Here is a 24,281-nt window from a genome sequence, read left to right as displayed (position 1 = left end):
AGTTCTTTCTGTGTTGCACCTGGTTTTGAAGGTAAATGTGTTCCCTAGTTCTGAAAAGATGAGAAGACTGCAACTGCCTCACGGACCTCCTCCTTCAACCACCTACCTGTTGGTAGGCCAAATTTTATTATGTATCATTCTGCACATACAGGGTGCATGGATAAATACCTTTACCAGTATCTTGCTTGTTTACATGAAGAAGCCTTTGGCAGTTCTGTGTGCTGATTACTTACAGAGTTTTAAAAATGCCAGCTTTAGCTGGAGTAGGAAAGTAGCTTTGCAGAATGCTTTGTTATATTGGGATTGGGATTGAACATGGTGGAATAGCTCTTTGTTTTTAGAAGTTAATTTATAGCTCAACTTAATCCTTTATATGCCCTCAAATCTGGAGTCTGTTAGACTTCAGTGTATTGGTCCTCAGAGTTTATTTTGGAAAAATACAAAAAGAGACCCTAAAAAGGGATGGACTGTGTCACTAGTAAATGGTTAACGGCATGGGATTTTATTACAAATGGGTTACAGAAAAATCACTCTCTTCTGATGATATGAACAGCTTGGTGAGTAAAGGTGATAATGAAGAAGGTGGAATCAACCCAGAAAAATCACATGCTTTTGCTCTGGCACTAGATTGAAAATAACAGTTGGACATTTTCTTGCTGACTTACTTGAAGGAAGGGTGAGATACTGAAATAACTTGAGAATTAAACAATGTTTTTTAATCTGTTGTTTTTTTTCATTTCTGGGAGATTAATGCTAGATTCAAGACACCGCTTCCATTACCTTATCTATTTGAACTGGTGTTAGTGAGCTTTATAATAGGGCTAGCATGCCGTAGCATGCCAGCCAAGGTTAAAAAAGAAAAAAGTCAGCATGTGTAATCATAACAGATTGCTTGATACTTATTTGCATATAGTCTTCTTTCCTTCTAGTATACTTTTTTACATGAATGCTACATTGATGTTTTCTTTGCTAAGTAAAATCATCTAATGAAAATGAATGTATTCTCGAGGCCCAGTACTGCTTAATTTTGCCCTCATATAGAATACTTGGATTTCTGTTCAGGATTATTTGGTTTCTGCCTGATACATCATCTCATCAATAGTTTTCCCACTCCAGAAATGCTTGACAAATTTTGAAATGTCAGGTAATGTGGAAGAGATGTGAGCGGGCAGTCAGGATTGTGTGGTAGCTTTTCTTTTGCTGTGGTATACTGAATTTCAGTCACTTCAGGATAAAAGCAGTGGATGTTCTGTATTTCATGGGAAAATGTCTTGGAAATGGATTAAAACCTGTTAAAATAATTTGCCTGGATTTAGTGGATCTGCCACATTGAAGCAATGCAAATAACTTTTAAGTCTTGAGACCGATTAGTATCGGGGGAGGGGGAAGAGAAGGCTGGTTAGAAAGAAATGGGAGGAGGATTAAACCAAATTTTCCCAGATCAGTGTGTTTAGCAATGAAGTATTACCACTAGGTCAGCAGAGCACTTTGCCTGCTTCCTGTTCTTTAAGCAGTGTCCCTGTGTTTCTGTTTGCTAGCTTAATTTGATTTGTTTACAGCTGTTTGGGGAGGGGGGTGTGTTTGGTTGTGTTTTTTTTTTTTCCCCCTAGTGATATAATGAATGATTTTGTACCTCTCCTGGGAACAAAGTCTAGCAGAGGTTGAGAGGGAAGATGAAGGACCCAGGGTTAACTTTTCCACATAGGCAGGGATTGAATAACAAGTTTGTTTGTGGTGTTCTGACACAAAGAGCCAAACCTATATATGAAAAATGTGACCTGCTGGCATCAGTGGGATATCAGTGATGTGTGGAGCTGTTGTTCCAAAATCAGCCCAATATCCCAAAGTAAATTTTATGTCAGGCCCTTCCATCAATTTGTTCTGTACCTGGAGTAGCGTGCCATGAATGTCTGCTTGGGATCTGTATGTGACTGTTGTCACCTGATCATATACTTGATATGATGTTAATTTACAGCCCTTTGAGACCCGCAGGGTTTATGTATTCCCCCATTACCCTGTCACATACTGGAGACTGCTCCCAGGGAATGGTGATCGCTGGAAGATGCTTCTTCCACACACCTCTTTGCATTGCCCATTCTCAAACTGTCCCACACAGATGCGTAATGATGCTCTTTGTTCCTCTTTGGATATTGGGTGAGGAAATTGAGGATCTGGTATCTTTAAAAACCAAACTGTTAGACTTTGAGGATGGCTGACACAAAGGGATGGGATGCCTTTGGTGTCAGCCAGTTATTCTGAAGCTTCTTTTAGTGGTAGCAAGTTTAAGCCAGAATCTTTTATTTTCCAAATTCAGAACAGACCACACAGTTGCAGACTTTGAAGGAGTAAGTGAAATGGAAAAAAAAAAAAAAAAAAAAAAAAAAAAAAAAAAAGGAAAAGAGAGGCATGTTTCTAACACTCAGTTTATTTCAAAAGATTTCTCTCACCCTGACCCAAATGTACAACTGACAGATGGCATCACAGTTGCTGTGAGGACTTAGTCTTCTTGCAGTTCTTACTCAGTTTACTCAGCTCTATCTTTGAGGTTGTGTTTATGAAAAAGATCCTACCTCTGCTTCTTTTTGTAATCTTAAATTCATCTTTGGACTCCCCCCACATACATACAAAAAGCCAAACAAACCCTTTTAATGTCATCAGTCCACATAGAAGGAGTCTCATCCTTCCTGTCATCAAGTCATTGCTTTCTAGCTCTTGCTTTGAAGGTGACAAAGTCTTTTGTGTGTTCTTACAGCCTGTGGGCAGATAGTTAAGGCTCATTCCTATCCTTGCCTGAGCCATTAGCAAGGTTTGTTAGTTTATTTTAAAGCATGACATCCTTTTGCATTGACTGGCTTGGGAAATATACCAAGTGTCTGTGTAAAGCTTTTTCATATTAAAAACTGTGCAGTCTGCATAACCAACCTGCAAATCATACATGAGTCCTTGGCATTATTACTGTGCGAAAGTGTAGTGTTCATTACTAATTGGTGTGAGACCAGAAACAAGAATAATCCATCGCTGTGAGGTGGGAATAGTCATGGCATGTACATGATTTGAGTTTGGACCCAGATTAACTCAGTTCAGAGCCCTTGTTTGTGCCTTAGAGGGCCTCTGCTCTCCCATCTCCAGCCACCAGTGAGTATTATCACCATAGTGTTTTAAGTTGGTCAGAATTAGTTCACCCATCTTTTTCTGCCATGTGTTCCCATACAGCTGCTGTTACCTAGGCTGTGGCAACATCTCTTTGTTCTTTCTGATTTGGGCATACTTAAGACTCTGACTAAGTGTTTGGGCTTTGCTGTTCATATTAACTCCTTCCTGGTGTGCCAGGGTGGTGCAGAAGCACCAGGCTGTAATGCACTATGTCAGAGGTGGCATGAGGCCAAAGTCAAGGGTGTTTCAGAATCTCTGGCCCAGATAGTTAGCTGTGCCGTGCTCTGCGTGCTCAGGATGACAAGGGAGAACAAGAGAGCACACAGACTGTCCCAGTTTTAATGGTTTCCTGTACCAACCCCAGCATAAAGGCTGCTGTTAAAGTAGTTCAGAGTTTGCTCTGAGTTTTACAAACTCCTATGGCCTTATGTGTTTGGAGAGAGGAATAGGTTATTTTGGTTTAAGTTAAATGAAAAATGATTGGTGTTCTGTATTACTGAGGAAGAGAAGGATCTGACAGGGGTTCAGACAGATCCCAGTTTCCCCTTCTCTTTTTTTCTTTTATGCCAGTTTTAAGTCAGTTAACAAATCAGGAACAGAGGATTTGATACACTATTGTTAGGAATACATTGAGTAAAGATTGACATATCCAAATGCTTCTCTGTTTTTGTTTTTTTTTTTCCAGCTGTCAAGCAAAATTGTACTGTCTCCCTACAAGTCTTGCTTTGTGTAAGCACATCTTAAGGATGCGTTATTGGCCAGTTTAACCATGAAAATACAGAATTATGTGCTGTTTTGTACTCCTATATCAACTTAAAGCACTATAATTACATCAGTATGTTCCCTGAGCCTGAATGCATTATATAAAGGCACAGTTACTGGTTCTCTTTATTGCTCTAATGTTTAGGGAAAGATGGTTAACCTGTATGAAATATTCTCATGCCTGTATGACAGCTGTCATGTCTGAGGTTGTTCTAGTTTTGTTATTTGGGGGGGAGCCCAAACTAAACCCCAAATCCTACCTCTCTTCAGGATGGTTGTACAAACTGTGTGTTGATTAGGTCTGAAGTGTACATGTTGTTACTGCTTCTCTATGCAGATATTTTGAGACTGATTGTTTACATATGACTGAGTATTTGTATAAGTAGTTGCAGATTGGGTCAAGAAGCTGGTAACCAAGTAGTAGTAACAGCAGAGCTAAAGACCTTTCATTATTTCTATTAACATGTCTCTTTTGCTTGCAGAATGAAATGTGTCTTGCCACACAGCAGCTTTCGAAGCAGCTCCTTGCCTATGAAAAGCAGGTATGTTCAACTTACACCTTTGATTTCTTTTCAGCCTCAGCACTTGCGAAGAAGTCTGTGTAAATAGTGTGGTTTCCAGAAGTGCTTAGGGCATTGGCTTTACTTGGGTTCATGTGAAGGCTGTTGTAAGATTCCCTAGCATGTTCAAGGGAGTTAGGTCACTTCTAAGAATCTTTAAAAAAAAAAAAAAAAAAAAAAAAAAAGGTGCAAAATGTGAGTTAGTAAATTTATGAAGATGCAGAACAGATTGTTCCTATCGTATCTTTATGACTTTAAAACGAGTATAATAAGCATTAATTATGTTGTCCAAAATCCATTCATTTAAAACAAGAGGTCCAGGGTAAGACAGTATGTATTAATGTTACTGTTTTTCTGTTTAGTTTTATCGTTTGTTGTATTTTGTAGGAGTATTTGTTACCTTTATAGTGAAACACGTGTTGTATTTTATACTTGCCTTTATTGATTTACGGACCAAACGTGTGTTTCTATTTTCAGCATTTTGCCTTAGGTAAAGGAGATGAAGAAGTGATATCCACCCTTCATTACTTTTCAAAAGTTGTGGATGAGGTAATTTGAATTGTCAATAGTCTATTTTTATAATACAGAATATCAGTGGTTTTTCTTTTGATTCTGAGCCTTTCCACGGAAGGCTAGATTGTGCCTGGGTTTCATAGAATCATTTAATTGGAGGAAAAGAAGTATAATATCGCTGTTTCATAATGGTTAGAGCTGTTTCTGTGGCTTTGTCCCACATGCTGTCCTCAGAGCAAAGCTGAACTTCCTAAATAGGGGAATTAGAAAAGAGATTGAAACAGGGCGTTTCATCTAGGGGCCATTCTTAATTAAATTCCATTTAAAAATGGCATTTACATTTTTAAGCTTTAAACACTGCAGTTTGAGCCAAAACCTGCCAGGAATGGATATAGGGCAGCTGTGAATTAGTAAAGTTGCAGGTTAGTTGCTGTGAGATCACACAGAATCCAGAGATGTCTGGAGGAGTCTGCAGAAATGCCTGCTGGAGGTAGGTTAGGTATTACAGCTGTGTGCACTGAACACTTCTACTCTCTGTAGGTTGTTGCTGAGTACTGAGCACCTTTCTAAATGTTCTTATTAGATCTTCCCATATAACATTTCAATATAATCTTAGTATCTAGGTCCTTATTGCTTAAGTATCATTTGCCACATTTTTCTCGTTCTGTTGTCAACAGGGCTGTGCCATCAGAGAAGTGGTGTTGTTCTTCTTAGTCTACTTTTAATTTCCGTTAAGAAGGCAAAAGGTCTACTGTCTGGGAGAGAAGAGGAGATAGGAGGGTTGTGGGGCAAAAAATAAATTAAAATTTTTAGAGCCCATAACAATGTAGTGAGAAGAATCCCAAAGGTTATCTTTTCCCTTAGGCTTCTCCCACTGCACATCTGCTCTCAGGGGATACTTGAAAGGAGCATTTATTGTCACAAGTGTTGTACTTGCCTGTGTAAACTACAAATCAATTAAAACAGGAACTTTCTCCTTCCCAGGTACAAGAGAACCATCCCATTTGGGAGCAGAAAGTTTAAAGCCTCTCTGTTCAGTTGTCAGTCATATTTTTCCTTCCAAGAACTTGTTCCATTCCTCAGCCTCCTTTTCTGTGTGTTAGCTACCCTCTGTACCTGTTTCTCAGTTGTCTGTTCTACAGGCATTGAATTGTCCTGATTTAGTTTTATATTGTCTAGTGGGAAATACTGATTTCATCCTCACCTGTGTAACCCTGCCTAGAGGCCTCTAGGATACCATGAGCAAGTGGACAGGGTATCATGTCAGTGTCTGGTGCACTCCTAGTTTGCAGCATCAGGTGTGATTGATAGTTGTCCTACCTGAACCCATCTAATATTCTTAGCATGCCACTGCTGACATGGGAGACTTGCCTTCATCCTAAACAGCATCATACAAGTGCTTTAAAATATGTCTCAGTGTGCTGAATTTTAGAGAAATACAAAAACAAGAACAGAAAACTGCTCTGAAGGTGAAGTACTTGAATGGGACCTTTCATTGTGTTTGCCCCCTGTTGTGATTGTGTCCCAAGTAACCCTCATCAATGTAGAGAGATTCTAGTCATGATGTTGGGGTTGTAACCCTGTGGTGTAGAGACTAAGAAAAACTGGTTAATAAAGCTAATTACAGATTAAGTCCTGTTGGGTTAAACATTAACATTAATCGTCAAGTGAATTGCCCTAATACTGTATGTGGATCCTTGGAAAACACCAGGCAGGAATCAAGCATTTAAGGGAAAATCCCCATGTGTCTCAGAATCCTTGAGAAATATATGTTAAGCACTGAAGTACATAATTCTCTTTTTTTGTCTGCTGGCTGATCTGCTTCTTCAACAGCTGTAGAGTGCTGTTATTTTTATTTTTTTATTTACACTGTGTCTTAGGGCATTCCTCTGTTCTCTGTTTCAGCTCAATATTCTTCATTCTGAACTGGCAAAACAGCTTGCAGATACAATGGTTCTCCCAATAATACAATTTCGGGAAAAGGATCTCACTGGTAAATTTTATTTTAAGTTTCCTCATGTGTTCCTTCTTGCTTATTTTATAATAAACTGAGACATAATGTCACACAGTAATATGTTCTTTGATTCACAGAAAAATTTTTTGTGCTTTGGGGTTTTTTTTCTGCTACAGAACTTCATTGACAGGTGCATGCTTTTACTCAGAAACAAATAGTGCATGTTCACAGTATAACATTTTATGCACCACATGGTGCAAGTTTGAAAATACACAGCTTTGTTCTTTGTTGGGTCACTCTGCTTTTACACTAGCATAATTTTACTGAAGTCATTGATGTTGAAATGATCTCAAGAAGGAAAATTCAGCAGTGAATCTGGCTTGAAAACAGCATTTATCCCACTTTAGTTTGGGTGTGTTTGAAAAGCACAAGCAAGAATGCTTTTTTAACTTCAGAGTATAGTATATTCCCTCCCTTTTAACAAATCAGGCTGCTTTGAATCCTTGCCATCCTAGGGTAGTTCCAAGCAGCCTGATTGCACAACCTTGGAAATGCATTACTTAAACAGCGGAGCAATAATGCAAATGTTTGGTGTAATTTCAAAAGAAAGAATTTAATATTCATGGTCAAGGACACTTCTCATGCAACAAACCCACGAGTTTTTACTGCAGTGTTTTCATATTTTTTTTTAAAAAAACCCCGCTTCTCAACTCATTAAGTTCAGTCCTGTTTACTTTTTAAAGACATCATTTTGATGGGAGACAAAACAACTATAGCAGAGTAGTGACTTGTTAAGGTTTCTTTTAGCATATCATTTGAAGTTCTGAAGACATCAATGGATGTCTTGTTTATAATATATTGTCAATATAAAGCAGTATTTGGGTGGTAAAACCTTGATCTGTTCCTAACTCTTCAATGTGGCTTCACTGAGACAGTGATTTTGCTCCCACCTTTATGGATTCTGCCTCCTAGTTCATTAAAAAAGATGTAAAAAGAAAATGCAAGTGAAGCCTGCAACCAAAGTCTCAACTGCTTCATGGCAGAAAATTAAATTTTCTTCAGCTTCCCTGGATGTCAAAATCTTTTTTGTTCGATCCATCCACCACAACCTCCATTTTTCTCTGACATGGTCTGTAGAACAGCATTTTTAGTAGAGGCCTGGCCATATTGAAGTTTCATCGTAGAATTAAACAACGAAGATTAGCTGTGTTCTTGTTTTTACTTTTGATCTTTTTATGTGTATGTATTGAATACTGTAGAAAGCTCTAGGTACAAGTTAGTGACACCTGGGAATAATTTCTGTCTTTCTGCATTAGAGTCACGAGGAAGTGTTCTGGGGAGAAAAAGGTGGCATAAAGGTGGTTACAGATAATCAGAGACTGTGATGACATTGTACAATTTCCCCTTATTCTTTTCACAGTTGTAGAATGTCTGTTCTAGTGAATGTACTTTCTCTGTAGATTTTTGGGAAGGGATTTGCCAGTTGCAGCATATGTTAGTATGGACACTGAGAGTAGCTTGTGCCCAACAACTCTGAAAGTTGTCATCTGTTTACTTTCTCTTCCTTCTACCTGTATCAGAAATTCATGGCCAGTGTTTGTCATGTAAGCATCATAGCCAGCACTCAGATGTGCTAGATACATACTTTTTTTCATAGAGCAACTTAGCAAAAAATATTCCAAGTTGATGAAGATCTATGTACAGGAAAGGGGCTTAGTTTGTATGTCTCTGGGACTTAGATTTATCAGTATCACATAACTGTTGTCAGGAAGTTGTTCACAACTGCTGTTCTTTTGTGATAGTGGTGGGCCTTTTGTCATAATGAGCTTCTTTGGGTAAATTCCACTGGCAGATAAGGAATCTTTTTCATAGTGACAACTTGCTCAATCAAGTAAACTCACTTGACTCTTAATTTGCTGTCTGCCTGTTCATTTCTCTAGCAGCTGATCTGGTTTATCATTTTCAAGACAAGCACAATTTACACATCTGTGCTTTGAAAGGATTGGAGTGACTTAGGCATTAAATGTGCCATAAATGGTCTCTGCTGAACAAAGTGTTTACAGCTGGTTTTACTTTGAATATTTTATTTCTCTTTTCCAGAAGTAAGCACCTTGAAGGATCTTTTTGGCCTTGCTAGCAATGGTATGTTTCCCTGGTTTGTTTATTTCTAATGGTGTGCACCTGTTACATCACAGAAGACATTTTTAATCTATGCAGACACACATCACATTTCTAAAAAAAATATTCCTTGTCTACAGAACATGACGTGTCCATGGCAAAGTATAGCAGGTTACCGAAAAGGAAGGAAAATGAAAAGGTAACGAACGTGAAAGGGAAAAGGAAAAGTTTTCATCAGCTGTTCTGTCTGCATCATTGTCACTTATGAACTTTGGAGAGTTCATCAGTTAAATTCACAGTAGCTTAACAGTACTTGTGATTTCGTTTCCAAGCAGACACAAAGCTTTTAGACATCAATTCATCATAGTTACACCTGTTTTCTCCAAGTGATCAAGTATTGTGCTGGAGTAGAGCCCTTCAGACAGAGGCAGTGCAAATGACTATAAATAGATTTGTATAGGCCTACTGTTACACAGCTGATGTGATGATGCTGTATCACTCGGTACAATTCAATTCATTGTGAACTGTCACGAAGCCTTGTGTCTGCTGTTTATAAAGCGTTTCATTTTTTTGCATCTACCTTCCTGCTAAATTTCTCTGTATGGATTGTCGTTCCATTTACGGTACATGTAACTCCGTTGGTGGAATTGTTTTACATTTCTTCTTCTTTGCCCACTGGATCACTATTCCGAAATATATCCCTGTATGCCAAAAAGTCTGTGATTGGCCCTATCCTAAGAATGCGTCAGTTCTACAGAATGGTGCTTCAAAGGAAAGGCATTACAGAACAGAATGTGATGTAGCATATTGTGAATTACCCATTCTGCACTTACAGGCTTGTGTTGTCATCTCAGCTGCAAATAAATTTCTTGCACTGAGATCAGATCTAGAATTTTAGTTGTGGCAGTTACATAGTTTGTAGTCACAGGGGCTTCCCAAATGCTGAAGTATCTTGCCAGAGTAGGTCTGGAAGTACTTGCTTTGTGTTTTGGATTTGCTTTCTTAGTTTCTGATCCTTCATTTTAATGTGGAGAAGTTCTGTAATGAGAGTTGTTTAAAGAAAACTTGAAAATGATCAGTAAATATATCCATATTCACAGTAACACTTTGTCATCTTCTTTATCATTTTTTATTCAGCTTAAGGCAGAAGTGGCAAAAGAAGTGGCAAATGCAAGAAGAAAGCAGCACCTTTCATCTCTGCAATATTACTGTGCCCTGAATGCTCTGCAGTACAGGAAGAGAGTGGCAATGATGGAACCTATGCTGGGATATACACGAGGACAGGTATGGACAGTAAAGTGTCTATTATCACTAAGACATGTCCCTGGGAAAATTAAAACATTATAGCTCTGGATTTTTTTTTTTTTGAGAACTGACAAACAATAACGGGGTGGGTGAAAAACTTTTATTCACCTTGCCTAGATTCTAACAAGGGATTTTTATTGTGGTGGTTAGCTGAATGTCTAGATATTCAGGAAAGACACCAATGAAAAAAAATTCCAGTACACTTACATGTAAAATCAGCCTGGGGTTAATTTTTTCAGGGCTAAGATATGAGTGCAGCAGCATTTACTTCCACTGTTTACTCTGTCTACACAAACTCTCTTATGTAGCAGTTCCCTTCCTGGCACGACATGTTCAGCATACTGATGAGGAGTGTACACGGTAGGGAACAGAGCATGCACTGGAGAACTGGAAGGATGGAACAGTAGAGTGAATTGAGCATAAGGCTGGCAAATCCTCTTTCTAATCTTTATTCTGCCAGCAATTTGATAGAGCATTACTCAAGCCTGTAAAATGCGGTAGTAATACTGATAATCTTGACTCTCCAGGATGTCAGGAGGATCAACAAACTAGTATTTTCACAGCACTTGATTCTCATTACCGCCCATTTTAAGGGTCTGTTGTGCTTCAACATGAAAGAAAGCGTTGGGAAAATGAGAATTTGTTTGTGTAAACAGGAAAAGTGGATACAGTGCTCTGTTTGAGATTATAGTGTGGATCATCATCTCCATTGTCCTGTGTCTTTTGCAGATCATGTGCCCCATATAAAATAGGTAATAAATGAGAATTCAGTCACTTTCCCCACCATGGGAGTTCATGCTGCTTCTCTGCTGTAATTATACTAAGTGAAAGAAAGGCATTGGTTTCCTTTACTGGAAGCCAAACAGAACTTTCTTTCCCTGTATTTTACCTGCAAAACTGCCATTTCTCAGTGCTTTATGCACGAATGTCTTAGGTTGTCATTGGAATGACTAAGTAGTCAGAAGCCAGTTGATATTGATGCTTAAATTTTGTGAGCCACCTTTCAGCCCAGGTAAATGTTTTCTTTATTAATTACTCAAAATGTGTCTCATATTTCACATTTCTAATGAATAAGCAGGCCATAAGGAATTTTTGAAAGAATCGGTGCCTGATACAGGGTTTATTTGACTGAAAACTGACATCAGCATCTAAGCTAGGTGTGTCTGTCTATCATCAGTGGAATTAGAGCTCTTCCCTCCTGAAGCAGGCTTCTGACACAGAATAGGTGAATCATTCTTTAAGAGCGTGCTTTCTCTCCTTTGCCTGCAAAGGGAGTCTCTGGTCAAAAACATGATTGCAGAAATCCGAGTTACAGGTAAGAGGAATTCCACATCTCAAGGTTATGGAAAAGGAGTGGAATCACAAGTCAAATTGGATGAAATAGCTAGTAAATTGCTTAACAGCCAAGAATCTGCTTTTAATCTCTTTCCAAAGTGATTTTATTTTTTCAGTGATTTTTAAGAAAGAAATAATAAGATATTGCACACACATGCTAGCCATGTCCACGTTTCATACATTTGCCCATGGGTCTAACCATGACGCTGTGCCCCACAGCTGGTAATCCAGGGTAAATTCTACACTGAGTGCTTTGCTGCTGTTGCATGCCAGCTGAACCATACCAGCTAAGTGAATTCGTCTTCTGTCACAAAATGTGTACTTTGGCCTTAGTAGCTTTTTTAGCTCCTTCAATAAAACAAAATCCATGTTAAATCTGTAGTCGCTATAACTGATTGCCCTGGAAGCTTGTTTCTTTCCTGGCTGACTTTGCCATAGTAGTTTAAAAATTTCCAGGTTGGAGTTGGTAGTCCAGGTTGGGCTACTAACTCTGATGGACAATTTATGTCCCATTTTGTCTGATACAGTGGCTTATAACACCACTAAACTCAGTTCTGCACCATGCTATTGTGGGAGGAGGCAACCCCTTCCCTTATTTCAGTCATTTAATGCATTGACTGGAAGCATACCTGTCAGCAGGCAATAGCTTATGTGTGTGTAAAAGGGTGTGTGAATGGGTGGAAAGTTGCAGAAGCAAGAAATATAAAGAAAGGCAACACATGTGTTTTAACCATGTACTTGATCATCAGCCCTCAGTATCGGTCACAATGGGGTTGCTGTTAACACGGTCCCCACAATCTGTTAGTTGTCTGCCAAAGCCAGAATAACTTCCAGTGTCTCTTTTTTTGTATTTTTCAGATCAACTTCTTTAAGAAGGGAGCAGAGATGTTTTCAAAAAGAATGGACAGATTTTTGTCATCTGTTTCAGACATGGTTCAAAGGTAATGTCATACTTTTGTTTCCTTTTGTCGTTCCATTGAATTCTGAGCAGTACCATTCTAACCTTTAGCATGTAACAAGAGAGTGCCTCTGCTTCTTACGAGAATTGCTTCCATGCTTGTATTACATTGTTAGGCATATCTTGTTAAAGCAGCAGGTGGAAAAGAGGTATGTGTGTACATATAAAGGAAAATGCTGTCAGTGCACTTCAGGAAGTATTTTTATAGTGTAGATAAGAACTATGTATTCACATGCTTTCTTACATCCCCATATCTCTTCATGGACACAAAAGCACAGAATTTGGGCTTGAAATGGGTTAACAGAATTAACATAATAAAGCTAAAGTGTATTCTGAATTAGAGGTATTCATACTTGCTGGGTCTTCTGTAACAATACTGTAACAATAATCCATTAACTTGTCGAAGGATTTAGGGTCTGTAGTGTTTGATGTTGCAGCTACACAAGGTAAAACAAATCTTGCCCCAGAGAACATACTCATTGCATCCAGTATAGGCTGTATCAGTCCACTGAGTTCAACCTGCTTTGGCTAAGTCAATAACCTGACTTTTGTACTCCTGATTTTGTGATTATTTCTTCTTACACTCTCCCCCCAACCCTGTACTCTACTTGTGGTGAAGATTGATATTTTCTTTATAATTAAGTCCCTGTAAATGTAAACTTTACATTTAAAATGCAATCATGTTAGAGAGAACATTAATCATTTATTTTAAATCAGCTGGAACACTAGACTGAGTCCTTCACATTATTGCCTCATACCTTTCATATCGGACTATAGCCAAATCATTACGTATTCTGACTCTGGTGGCATTTTAAATAATGCATACTTGTTAATTTGAGAATAGTGCTGTAAGTAATTGCCCTGTATAGTAGATTCTTTCACTAAATGATTCTTTGCTTCCTGTACCTTTATACTTACCTTTTCACACTCACTACTGAAATAAATCCTTCTAGAGTCTACACAGCATCTGTACAGACCGGAGGACAGGTTTTAAACTCCCTCGAAATAGTGCCCTTTAGTAAGGCTAGAGCATCTTGTTTGTGTTTTACAGGCAGTGAGGATCCTGCCACTGGATTCTCACCATAGAATAAGCCTTTGTTTTCCAAAGTCTGATGGATTTGAATTCTGGATAGTACACAAATGGAAGCAAAACTAGGCTGCTCGGTTGTTTTGCTGAGTCTTGTTTATTGCGTTTTAAGTCTGTCACAGAGCAAAGCTTGAAAGTGCAACTCAAATGTAACTAGTACAAGAGTGTGACGTCTTTGGAAAAAACAAAAGAGAAGCTTGCAAAATTCTGAATGACACTGTGCAGCTTAGCAATTACTGACACAGGACATGGTTTCATGACTTAAGATTATACAGCCACTGAAAACTGTGCTGCCCACTCCTTTCCTTCTTTAGTGCTGGGGATCACAAGGCCTCAGTGAGTCAGATCTGCTTGCTAATCAAGCTAAAAGCTTTTTATTTGTCAGATTTGTTTTCTGGGAACAACAAGCGAATAAGACCCATTGTGCAGCTACAGAATTTCTGTGGTGATATAGTCTTGCATCTATTTGAGCTGATTGTGAAATCGAGTCTTCATATTTAAAAGTATTTTAATTTATATAGTGAATACTCCTAACCGTTAAAACACATGAGGCAGATCACTAAAATATTCTCATTAACCAGTTGGTCTAATTGCCACAAATGAATATATAACTTCAGAATTGTCAGCTTTCTCTCCTTCTACCTTGGAGATAGAAGAAACATGCCTTATGAAGAGGAATCCGGTCTTGGGTACCATGAAGATGCCAGGGCAGTTTTCTCGGAAGCAATTTGTGATGCAACAAAAAGTGACGGATCAAAAGATTCATTGAAGTAGCGCTCGTGTAAAAAATGACAGCACTGTTCCATTTTATTTCAAAGTGGAATTAAAAAAATTCTTATTCTGATATTTAATGATAACAGTGGAAGGTACTAGCTTGCAATATATGGTCTAATTTAATTCAGATCTGATGATATTACTCAGTCTTTATAACTCAGCCTCTCACATGACTTGGCTAGGTAGTAAGCTGCACACAGCTGGTCTCATTTTGGAGGTGATGTGAGAGCTTAGGAAATCTGGGCTTTCTAAAGACGTGGAAAAGCTGGAAATAAGCTAATGTGAAACAGACTAACACCATTTCATCCGGCTGGTCAGATACTGCTTAGTGCTGACTTAAATGCAACACTGTGTCTCCAGGTTACTTCAACAGTTACAGGATATCACCAGCTTCTACAAAAGACTGGGGAGGAGAAGAGGGGAAGAATCACATGTACTTGTCTTGTACTTTTCCACAGGCTTTTTGCCACTGTCAGAGGCAGGACATTGTACTACATAGACCTCTGCTCTTGCTGTGTACAGCCCGTGTTATGTGCTTATGTTCTTCAAAGGTTTAGCCACTTGTGCAGGAAGTAGGGAGAAAATTGTTTATTGCATAAGTGCAGGTATTAAATGACTTTCTAAGATGTGCAATGACAAGTATTTTTAGGTTCCCACCCCGTGAGTTTTCCTAGTAGCCTGGATACAGTTAATAACTCCTTGGAAAAGTTAATAGAGAAATCAAATATTTGCTAGTATTCTTTTTCTGAAAGTCAAAGTACAGCTGCTACAGTAGGGACCTTGATAGGTCATCTAGTCCACTCTCCTGCTGAAAGCAGGGTCAGTTAGAGCAGAATGCTCCACACTGTGTCCAGTCAAATTTTGAGCATCTCTGTCTGGCACACACAGTATCTCGTTACAGCTTGTGTCCACTGCCTCCCATCCTATCACTGTGCACCTCCAAGAAGAATCTAGCTCCATCTGCTGCATACTCTCCCATCGGGTAGTTAAACTAGCATTGATCCCCACCCCTAGCCTTAACCTTCACTCTGGAAAACAATTCTCACAGCTGCTTCTCATGTCACGTGTTGTGACCCCCTAGGCATCTTGGTGGCTCTTCACTTGACTGTGTTTCTGTCTTTTGTGTGCTGGGGCAACAGAACTAGACACGGTACTCCTGCTGGAGTCTCACAAGTGCTGAGCAGATGGGAATAATTGCTTCCTTTGACTGGCTGGCTATACTCTTGCTCATGCAGCCCAGGATGTGACTGCTTTTTTTGTCACAAAGGCATGGTGCTGGCTCATGTTCAGCATGCCCTCTAGGACCCCCAGGTCCTTTGCTGAAAGTTGCTTTCTATCCAGAAGCTTCCCATCCTTTAGAGTTGCACAGGGTTATTCCATCCCAGGCAGGACTTTGTATTTGTCTTTGCTGATTTCATGAGTCTGTCCATTTCTGCAGCATGTCGAGGTCCCTCTGAACAGCAGCCCTCCAATCTACCATATCATTCAGTTGGTTTTCTCAGTTTTGTGTCATCTGCTCCTATGGGTTGTCCAACTCTAAAGACTCTAAACCTGTAAGCCTCAGTATTGACCTGTGAGGAACATGACTAATAGCTGGGTGCCAGTTGGTCTTTGTCTCACTGATACAACCCTTTGAGCCCTGTAGTCCAGCTGCGTTTTCTACACATCTTGCAGTCTCATCTTGTAGTCGACTTCTCCAGTTTGTATTTCACCAATTTGGCTTATAGGATACTATGGGACTATGTGGAAGGTCTTGCTGAAGTCAAGTGAAAGAGCAGCCACTGCTTTTCTTCTGTCCACTAAGCTAGTCATTGCATCACAGAAGGCATTCAGGATGGTCAGGCATGATTTGCCCATGGTAAATCTGTGCTGGCTGTTCTTCCCAGGTACCACCTTCTTGTCCTTTGTTTGGAGATGCCTGGAGAATGTGCTTTGTAACTTTCCCAGGGGCTGAGGTATGTCTGACTGGCTTGTAGTTCCCCAATTTTTGTTGTCTGTGTCAAAGGCAGGTGTGACACTTGCCTTTTTTTCAGTCAGTTTTGTCAGCCTGCACCAAGAATGTCTTCTGAATCACACCAAAGTGTAAGACAGTATTATGAACAAAATTTAAAGCCAAAATGAGACTTGAGCTATAGATTTTATCATTGTATTGTTCTGAATTCATGGAAAACTTTCTGTTGAAAATCTGTGACCAGTTAATAGGTGGTCTCATGGCAGGAATTAGACAAAGTTCTGTGAAAGCCAAGAAATACTGTAGTAAATCCTACTTTGAACTGTGCCCCTATACTAGGTCAACATCTGTATAATTTCAGCAGTGTAAATTCATACAAGCATTGCTTTTAGGAGCTATATCTCTCAAAAATAAACTTTACTCTTTACTCGCCAACACTTAAGCACCTCTCGTCTGCTCATTTCAGTCTTACAAAACAATCTCATAATTCTGATTGTTATCTCTATACTGTTTGGGAAAGACTACATGTAGTATGAATTGTGGAAAAGCAAGCACAGCTAATGTATGGGACATATTGAGAGTAAAATCTTCAAGCTGGGCTTTCACAATAAAGAGCAAAGGGAAATCCTGGCTGTCCTTTAGCTGCTAGCCTGCAAAAGATAGCCATATTTTCCTTAAACCATTGCTGATACCTTCAGAGCATATGCATCTGGTCTCTAGGCTCAGATGACATTTTCTGGGAGTAGTTCCCTATTGTATGCCTCCTCCTCCCAGTCTTTCCTAACTGCCCTGATTTATCTCATCCTTAGAGAAAGCCTTGGACATGTAATCTTACACTGTATTTCCTATAAAGCCTATTATAAAAATTATCTTTGCACTACTCTCCAGTATAATGAAGCAGCTAAGCCACTATCCATCGTACTTGAGATGGCAGTCCAGTGAAGTTCATGCTGACTAGAAAAGAGGAAATATAACCCCATTTTTAAAAAGGGAAATAAAGAGGACCCAGGGAACTGCAGTCCAGTCAGTCTCACCTCTGTGCCCAGCAAGATCTTGGAGCGCATCCTCCTAGAAACTATGCTAGGGCACATGGAAAATAAGAAGGGGATTGATGACAGCCAACATGGCTTCTCTAACAGTAAATCATGCCTGACGAATTTGATGGCCGCCTACAACAGAGTTAGTTTTCATGGATAAGGGAAGAGAAACTGAGGTCATCTACCTGGATTTGTGCAAAGCTTTTGACGCTGTCTTGCATGACATCCTTGTCTCTAAATTGGAGAGATGTGGATTTGATGGATAGACCACTCGGTGAATAAGGAATTGGCTGGATGGTTGCACTCAGAGTTGCGGTCAGTGTCTCAGTGTCCAAGTGGAGGGGGGTGATGAGTGGTGTTCCTCAGGGGTCGGTGCTGGGACGAGTGCTGTTTAACATCTTTGTTGGAGACATGGACAGTGGGATCAAGTGCACCCTCAGCAAGTTTGCCAGTGACACCGAGCTGTGTGATGCGGTTGACATGCTGGAAGGAAGGGATGTGCCATCCAGAGGGACCTGGACAGGCTGGAGGGGTGGGACTGTGCCAATCTGATGAAGTTCAACAAGGCCAAGTGCAAGGTCCTGCACATGGGTCTGGGCAATCCCAAGCACAGATACAGGCTGGGTGGTGAGTGGGTTGAGAGCAGCCCTGCGGAGAAGAGCTTGGGTATAATCGTAGATGGAAAACAGTATGAGCCAGTAATGTGCGCTCACAGCCCAGAAAGTCAACTGTGTCTTGGGCTGTATAAAGAGCAGTGTGGCCAGCAGGTTGAGGGAGGGGATTCTCCCCCTCTGCTCTCATGAGACCCCCTCTGCAGTGGTGTGTCCAGCTCTGGGGCCCCCAACATCAGAAGGACATGGACCTGCTCGAGCGGGTCCAGAAGAAGGACATGAAGATGATCAGGGGCTGGAGCACCTCCCATGTGAGGACAGGCTGAGAGAGCTGGGGTTGTTCAAGCCTGGAGAAGAGAAGGCTCTGGGGAGACCTCATAGTGACCTTCCAGTACTTAAAGGGGCTGCAGGAAAGCTGGGGAGGGACTCTGTCAGGGAGTGTAGGGATAGGACAAGGAGTAACAGTTTTAAACTGACAGAGGGTAGATTTAGATTAGATGTAAGGAAGAAATTCTTTACTGTGAGGGTGGTGAGGCCCTGGCACAGGTTGCCCAGAGCAGCTGTGGCTGCCCCCTCCCTGGCAGTGTTCCAGGCCAGGCTGGACGGGGCTTTGGGCAACCTGGGCTAGTGGAAGGTGTCCCTGCCCATGGCAGGGGGGTGGGACTAGATGGTCTTTAAGGTCCCTTCCAACCCAAACCATTCTGTGATAATCTCAGCTGGTATTTTTGTTCATTTTGGCTTACAGATGTTAGCTATATCATGCTATAAATTGACTAATGATGGCTTTGTGTTTCTTCTTGTGTTGTTTTTTTCCAGCATACAGGGAGAGCTGGATGCTGAAACTGAAAAAATGAGGGTATCCCAGCAGGACTTAATTGCAGTTAATGAATCTGTTTACACCCCGGATTCTGATGTAACTTCACCTGCTATCAATAGAAATCTCATCCAGAAGGCTGGCTACCTTAATCTTAGAAAGTAAGAAGACTGTTACTACCTGCTGGTTTGTTTAGCTGCTGACTAGTTGCTACATTTTCTTTTTTTTTTCGGTTATAAAAACTCCTCAGGTAATGACGTATGAGGATCCTGAATCACTGTGGTAGCTGTACTCTTCAGCTGCTAAGTATCTCTGTCATCTTTGGAAATGTGTTTTAGAAGCTTAAACTAAATTAGAGCCAATTGAGACTGTTTTCCTGGAAACAAAAGCTTACTTATGGTTGAAATCACCTACAGGGGATGATTTCCTGTATTTAAGTGGCTAAAAATTAGAGACTGGTGGAGCTGGGTTCATATTGTTCCCAGTTCTTAGGGCTAATGAAAACATAGTGTTTAGAAAAATAAACAGCTATATTTTGTAGTTAATACACGTTTTCATAAATTATCTCCTTTACATTAATAAAAGCTTTATGAACAGTGCAAGTGCATAACTTCGAATGTATACCATACATAGAGTTACCTCTGCAGATTTTCCAAATCTTCTATCAGCTTCTGCAGGAGATATGTATATTGGTGGCATATAGTAATCCTGTTTAGGTGATTGATCAAATAACAGTTTATTTGTATTTGACCTAGTAATTATTTTTTTTTTTTTGTGGGTGGACATTTATTAATTTCTCATAGCATTCTAAGACTTGGATTGCAATATAATAGGACTCTATAGCTAGGGAGATGATGGACTCTGAGATACTACTTGCAGAAAATACTTTTTTTTAATGATGATTCTTTGTGCTGAAATGGCTCATGCTGCTCTTCAGCTTAAAAATACTTTTTTTTTTAATGCTGCTTAATAGTATTTCATGTCAGTTAATACTAATAATTCTTTTATTCTGTAACTAGGAGATGCTGCAGAGAATGTTTTATAACTTGGGATGTTTGAAAGTAGCTTAATTCTTCATTAAGGATTAGTTTCTGCAAGGAATAGGTGCTACGTTTACTTCTTAATGGAGACTCATTAAAAAAATTCCAGGGTTGAACATAAAGTTCAGATTAGCATCAGGATATGTTTGCAGTTTCATATATATTTGGAGTAATTTCTAAATAGTAATGAGTCTTTATTACTGTATCTTCAGTAAAACAGGTCTGGTGACTACAACTTGGGAAAGACTGTATTTCTTCACTCAAGGTGGCAACTTGATGTGTCAGCCAAGGGGAGCAGTAGCTGGAGGATTGATTCAGGACCTGGACAACTGTTCTGTTATGGCTGTAGACTGCGAAGACAGAAGATACTGCTTTCAGATCACGACTCCTACTGGCAAAGCGTATGAGACAGGTTTTATTTGAGGACAGCCAGTCACACCTACCCTTTCATGTAAAACGTGCTTGCTCTAATAGTAAGCCTTTCTGAGTTTCCAGAAGGATGTTTCCAAATTAAAAGCATGTTCCTTCTCATCCTCCCTCACAACTGCCTGAACAGCACATGCGGCATCTTTTAGCTGTGGCTTATTCATTACTTTTGTTCTTTTGACAAAGCTTGGTGATGTCACTGTAAGACTTGGAGTCAGACACTCCTGGTGTCCACTGTTAAGACTAATATGCTATGTTTATATTTTAGGGGTATAACCCTTCAAGCAGAAAGCAAGAAAGAGTATGAGGAGGTAAAAATATTTTCTTAATGCTATTATTCTTGTGTTTAAGTGAGCTTGAAAAGTTCAGTTTCATTTTTCCCTTCCAGTGGATATCTGCCATCAACAACATCTCCAGACAGATCTATCTCACTGACAATCCAGAGGTGGGAGCTTGTTTCCATCTTTCAGTCAATTCCTTCCAACTTGCTTTCCCATTGTTCTTTACATGGCAACATAAAATGTGCATAAAAGAGCTGTTCGGTCTTGTTTTCACAGGCAGCTGCAATCAAGTTAAATCAGACAGCCCTACAAGCAGTGACTCCCATTACCAGTTTTGGGAAAAAACATGAAGTTCACCACCCCAGGTAACACTCTTACTTGCACTGACTAGAGACTCATGTGCTCAGTCATGATCTTTTTACAGGGCAGCAGTCACCTGGGAGAAAGCCCCATCTAGGCCTTGGCTTTACAAAACTCTGTGTTCCAGCAAATTCCTCTACTTCTGATGTTTCCTACTGAATGAAAGCCATAAGAGATTCCAAGTGTTGAGGGTAATGCTTATTGCTCCACACCACAGCTTTGAAGCTCTTTGCAGTTGGCCGTTGGGATTTTGCTGTTTCTTCAGAAAAAAACACAATGCTTTATTGTAAGTGCTTTGCTGTAGGGGAATGACTTGTAATGTGGATAATAGAGCAGGGTCCCTGGTATGCACTGAAGTAAGTATGTTCTTGCGTATTACCTCAAGCAGTGCCTTCAGTCTGTCACAGGAACATGCCTTACACTGCTGTCAGAATAATTACTGTTAATTCTCTTGTGATCATTCAGATCAATCAATGAAGCTCCCCTGTTTCAAGAATTCTCAGTAATATTCTGGGATATGCTTATATTCAAAATACATATTTTATATATCATTTCTTTGTGTCCACATCATCCTAGTATCTTACCCAGTGGGAATTCTTCAGACTTCATCATCACGGTTGGCTTTCAAGCCCAGTACTGGACTGAAATCCTGCTTTCAGAAGCAGTGTGGTAAATAAAATAGGGCAAGTTTGTACCACACTGACTTCAGCATGAAGAGACTTCTCTGCAAGTTTTGTTAGAGAATTGTAAATTCTTACTTAGATACTTACTTCTAGAAATTCAAACCTTTTCCAGATCCTCTGCTTCTCAGGCCAGGGCCTTTACTATGATCTGTGATTCCCTGTATTATGATTGCTTACAGATTCCAAAGATTCCCTATACCATGGGGAATGCCAGTCAATTTCTTCTTAATTTGATTCACAGTACAGGTGTTTGACTACAGAAATATATTTCAATGGTGGCTAATCTCCCAAATCACTTCTACATCTGTATGCAACAAGAAAACTTTCTAGAAATAGAAGGATGCTGCTAGTAAACCCAGTGTACCATAGGTAGTGATGTGTGTAGTTACAACTTCTGTAGCTGTGGGAAACATAGCGTTTCATTCTCTTTGAGAAAAAGTGCAGGAAGAAATCTGTCCCAGTGTGTAACACTTTTTAACCATCACATTGTAACAAGCCTGTGGCCAAGTAAGATCTAAAAAAGATGTCAGGATTGTCACTGATACGTGTGGACACAAGTCCAGGTCTCTGCTGTTTGCACTGGTAATGCGGCTGTAAATACCGCCACGAGAGGGCAGGGAGGCAAACAGCAACCTGTTGCTGAAAGTCTGCCCACAGTCAGAGTTGATCTGCATTCAGATTTAATATACCAGCATTTACTTTTTTCCTAAATATTTTTAGGTACAAAAAAATAAAACAGAGGTTTGATTAGAGTCCTCAGTAACAAGTAAATAGGAAAATACTCATGTATAGTCGTTCAATCCTGCTTTGGAATTTTGAATAATCTTGTCTCCCTTCCAGAGCAAAGATAGGGTGTCATTGATTGATTGAGACTTTTTTTTTTTTCTCCCCATTTTCTCTTTAGCCAGAATGTAAAGAATATGGAAAATGATAAAATAATTCCCAGTGAATCAGCTGGCATTCAAGACTCTTCACAACTCATTGCTCCTGGGACACCGATTCAATTTGATATTGTACTGCCTGCCACAGAATTCCTGGACCAGAACAGAGGTGGCAGGTATGGCCAGAGACAGCAGTCAATCACTTTTAACAGTGATTTTAGGAGAGAAAATTAGGTATTGCAACATGGGTGTCTGGTGACCAGAATCTGTAATTAGTTTTTATTCTTATTTCGTAGGCGTGCAAACCCATTTGGGGAATCTGAAGACAGCAGCAAAGATGAGGTGGAAGGTCAGTGCTTCATTTTTCTAGACAAAATTAGTCATGATTTTAGGCCTAATCCAGCTGTCAGCTCTCCCGTGTCTCTTAACGAAAACACCAGACACAGTGGAGCAGCAGTAACAGATCCGTAGTACAGTTGAAGGTAGTTACCTTTCAGACGCCAGTCTTTTAAACATCATTACCTTGAAAACAAACATCTTTTTCCTTAACAGTCCAAGCTGTATTCCAGGTTAGGTTTATTTCAAATGTTTAAAGGCAGAAAGATGTGGTTTTCTTGGGTTTTTTTGTCTTTCATTCCTTTCCTTTTTCCATTTTTAAAGTAGCTGTTGACTTCTTTAGGGTTTGATAGACTGTACTATAATTCTGCTCAAGTTTGAGGCTGCTTAGTAGCCATTTCTTACCCCTGTTCACTCTGAAATCCACCATCTAAATCTTACAGAGGAGCAGCCACACGGAGAGTTTTCACTGCTGCCCCATTTCCCTCCTCGCAGTGACGTGCCAGTAAAGGTCAGCAGTTCTGACTTGCCTCTCCCAGCACGTGTCGGGCTCAGATCCTGGCTGTTCTCTTCCACTGTGCCAGTTACAGCCGCTGTCTGGAACCATCAGCCCCTCTCAGAAAACTACCCACAGAACCAAAGCACAACCCCCTGACCTCCGCACCCTCCCTGGCGTGCGCTGTCCCACGGCGAGGTGGGATGGTCACGGGCCGCCCGACAGCGCCGTAGCTGGGACAAGCGGGTGCTTCCACACCGCCAGCGGTGCTTGGTCACTGCCCTGCGGCCCGGGACACACCAGTGGATCAGCGTAAGCTCAGCTCAGGCTGATGCTTAACAATCTTTCTGGGGTCTTGTACAATGTAGACGCAGCTGTTGTGGCCTTTGAATAGCCATATTTAGCAGGAGTCATCCCGCTTTACCTTGCTCACCACCAACTATAAAAGGAGCCTGGTCAAATGATGGCTTTGTCATGTGTAAGTAGGAGCCTTATGGTGATTATGGGCAATGAGCAAGGAAGGATTTAATGAAAACCACTTTGGAACCAGCTGAATGGAAGGTCAGAAGGACATAGAAGAAAATGAAAAATGTACAAGGTTTAAAGATAAGAGCTAATTTGATGGAAGCCAAGGCTTGTTCACAATCATAAATTTATCACAGTTTATGTACACCTAATAACAAAGTAGGCAAGTGAATTTTACTAGCTAATCAGATAAGGCCTAAAGGCCCAGTTACACTTTCAGTTTCCAAGCAGCTGTTATTGGTTTGGGTTCTTTTTTTCCCCTACTCACTCCCAGTTCAAGCACTGTTTAAAATTGGGTCAGAGCACTGCCTGGCTCGCAGC

The 24,281-nt window shown here is 40.2% G+C and overlaps 1 protein-coding gene across 3 annotated transcripts in view; it reads left to right on the top strand.

Annotated features, from left to right (window-relative positions):
• Window positions 1–24,281, top strand: part of APPL2 (adaptor protein, phosphotyrosine interacting with PH domain and leucine zipper 2) — a 59,482-nt gene that overhangs the window by 30,894 nt on the left and 4,307 nt on the right. For all 3 annotated transcript variants that reach the window (XM_026868366.1, XM_026868363.1, XM_026868365.1), the window contains 14 exons: window positions 4,398–4,457; window positions 4,953–5,024; window positions 6,894–6,981; window positions 9,043–9,084; window positions 9,201–9,259; window positions 10,198–10,344; window positions 12,559–12,641; window positions 18,935–19,093; window positions 20,185–20,373; window positions 20,667–20,709; window positions 20,787–20,843; window positions 20,956–21,044; window positions 22,627–22,779; window positions 22,900–22,952. In XM_026868366.1, coding sequence (XP_026724167.1) covers window positions 4,398–4,457; window positions 4,953–5,024; window positions 6,894–6,981; window positions 9,043–9,084; window positions 9,201–9,259; window positions 10,198–10,344; window positions 12,559–12,641; window positions 18,935–19,093; window positions 20,185–20,373; window positions 20,667–20,709; window positions 20,787–20,843; window positions 20,956–21,044; window positions 22,627–22,779; window positions 22,900–22,952 — 1,294 coding nt within the window. The remainder of the gene's footprint in view (window positions 1–4,397; window positions 4,458–4,952; window positions 5,025–6,893; window positions 6,982–9,042; window positions 9,085–9,200; window positions 9,260–10,197; window positions 10,345–12,558; window positions 12,642–18,934; window positions 19,094–20,184; window positions 20,374–20,666; window positions 20,710–20,786; window positions 20,844–20,955; window positions 21,045–22,626; window positions 22,780–22,899; window positions 22,953–24,281) is intronic.

Source organism: Athene cunicularia (assembly GCF_003259725.1).
Source record: "Athene cunicularia isolate RWA chromosome 1 unlocalized genomic scaffold, athCun1 chr1_part2, whole genome shotgun sequence".
Classification (NCBI taxonomy): domain Eukaryota; kingdom Metazoa; phylum Chordata; class Aves; order Strigiformes; family Strigidae; genus Athene; species Athene cunicularia.
The sequence above is the reverse complement of the archived record's forward strand: the minus strand, read 5'-3'. Positions and strand labels throughout refer to the sequence as shown.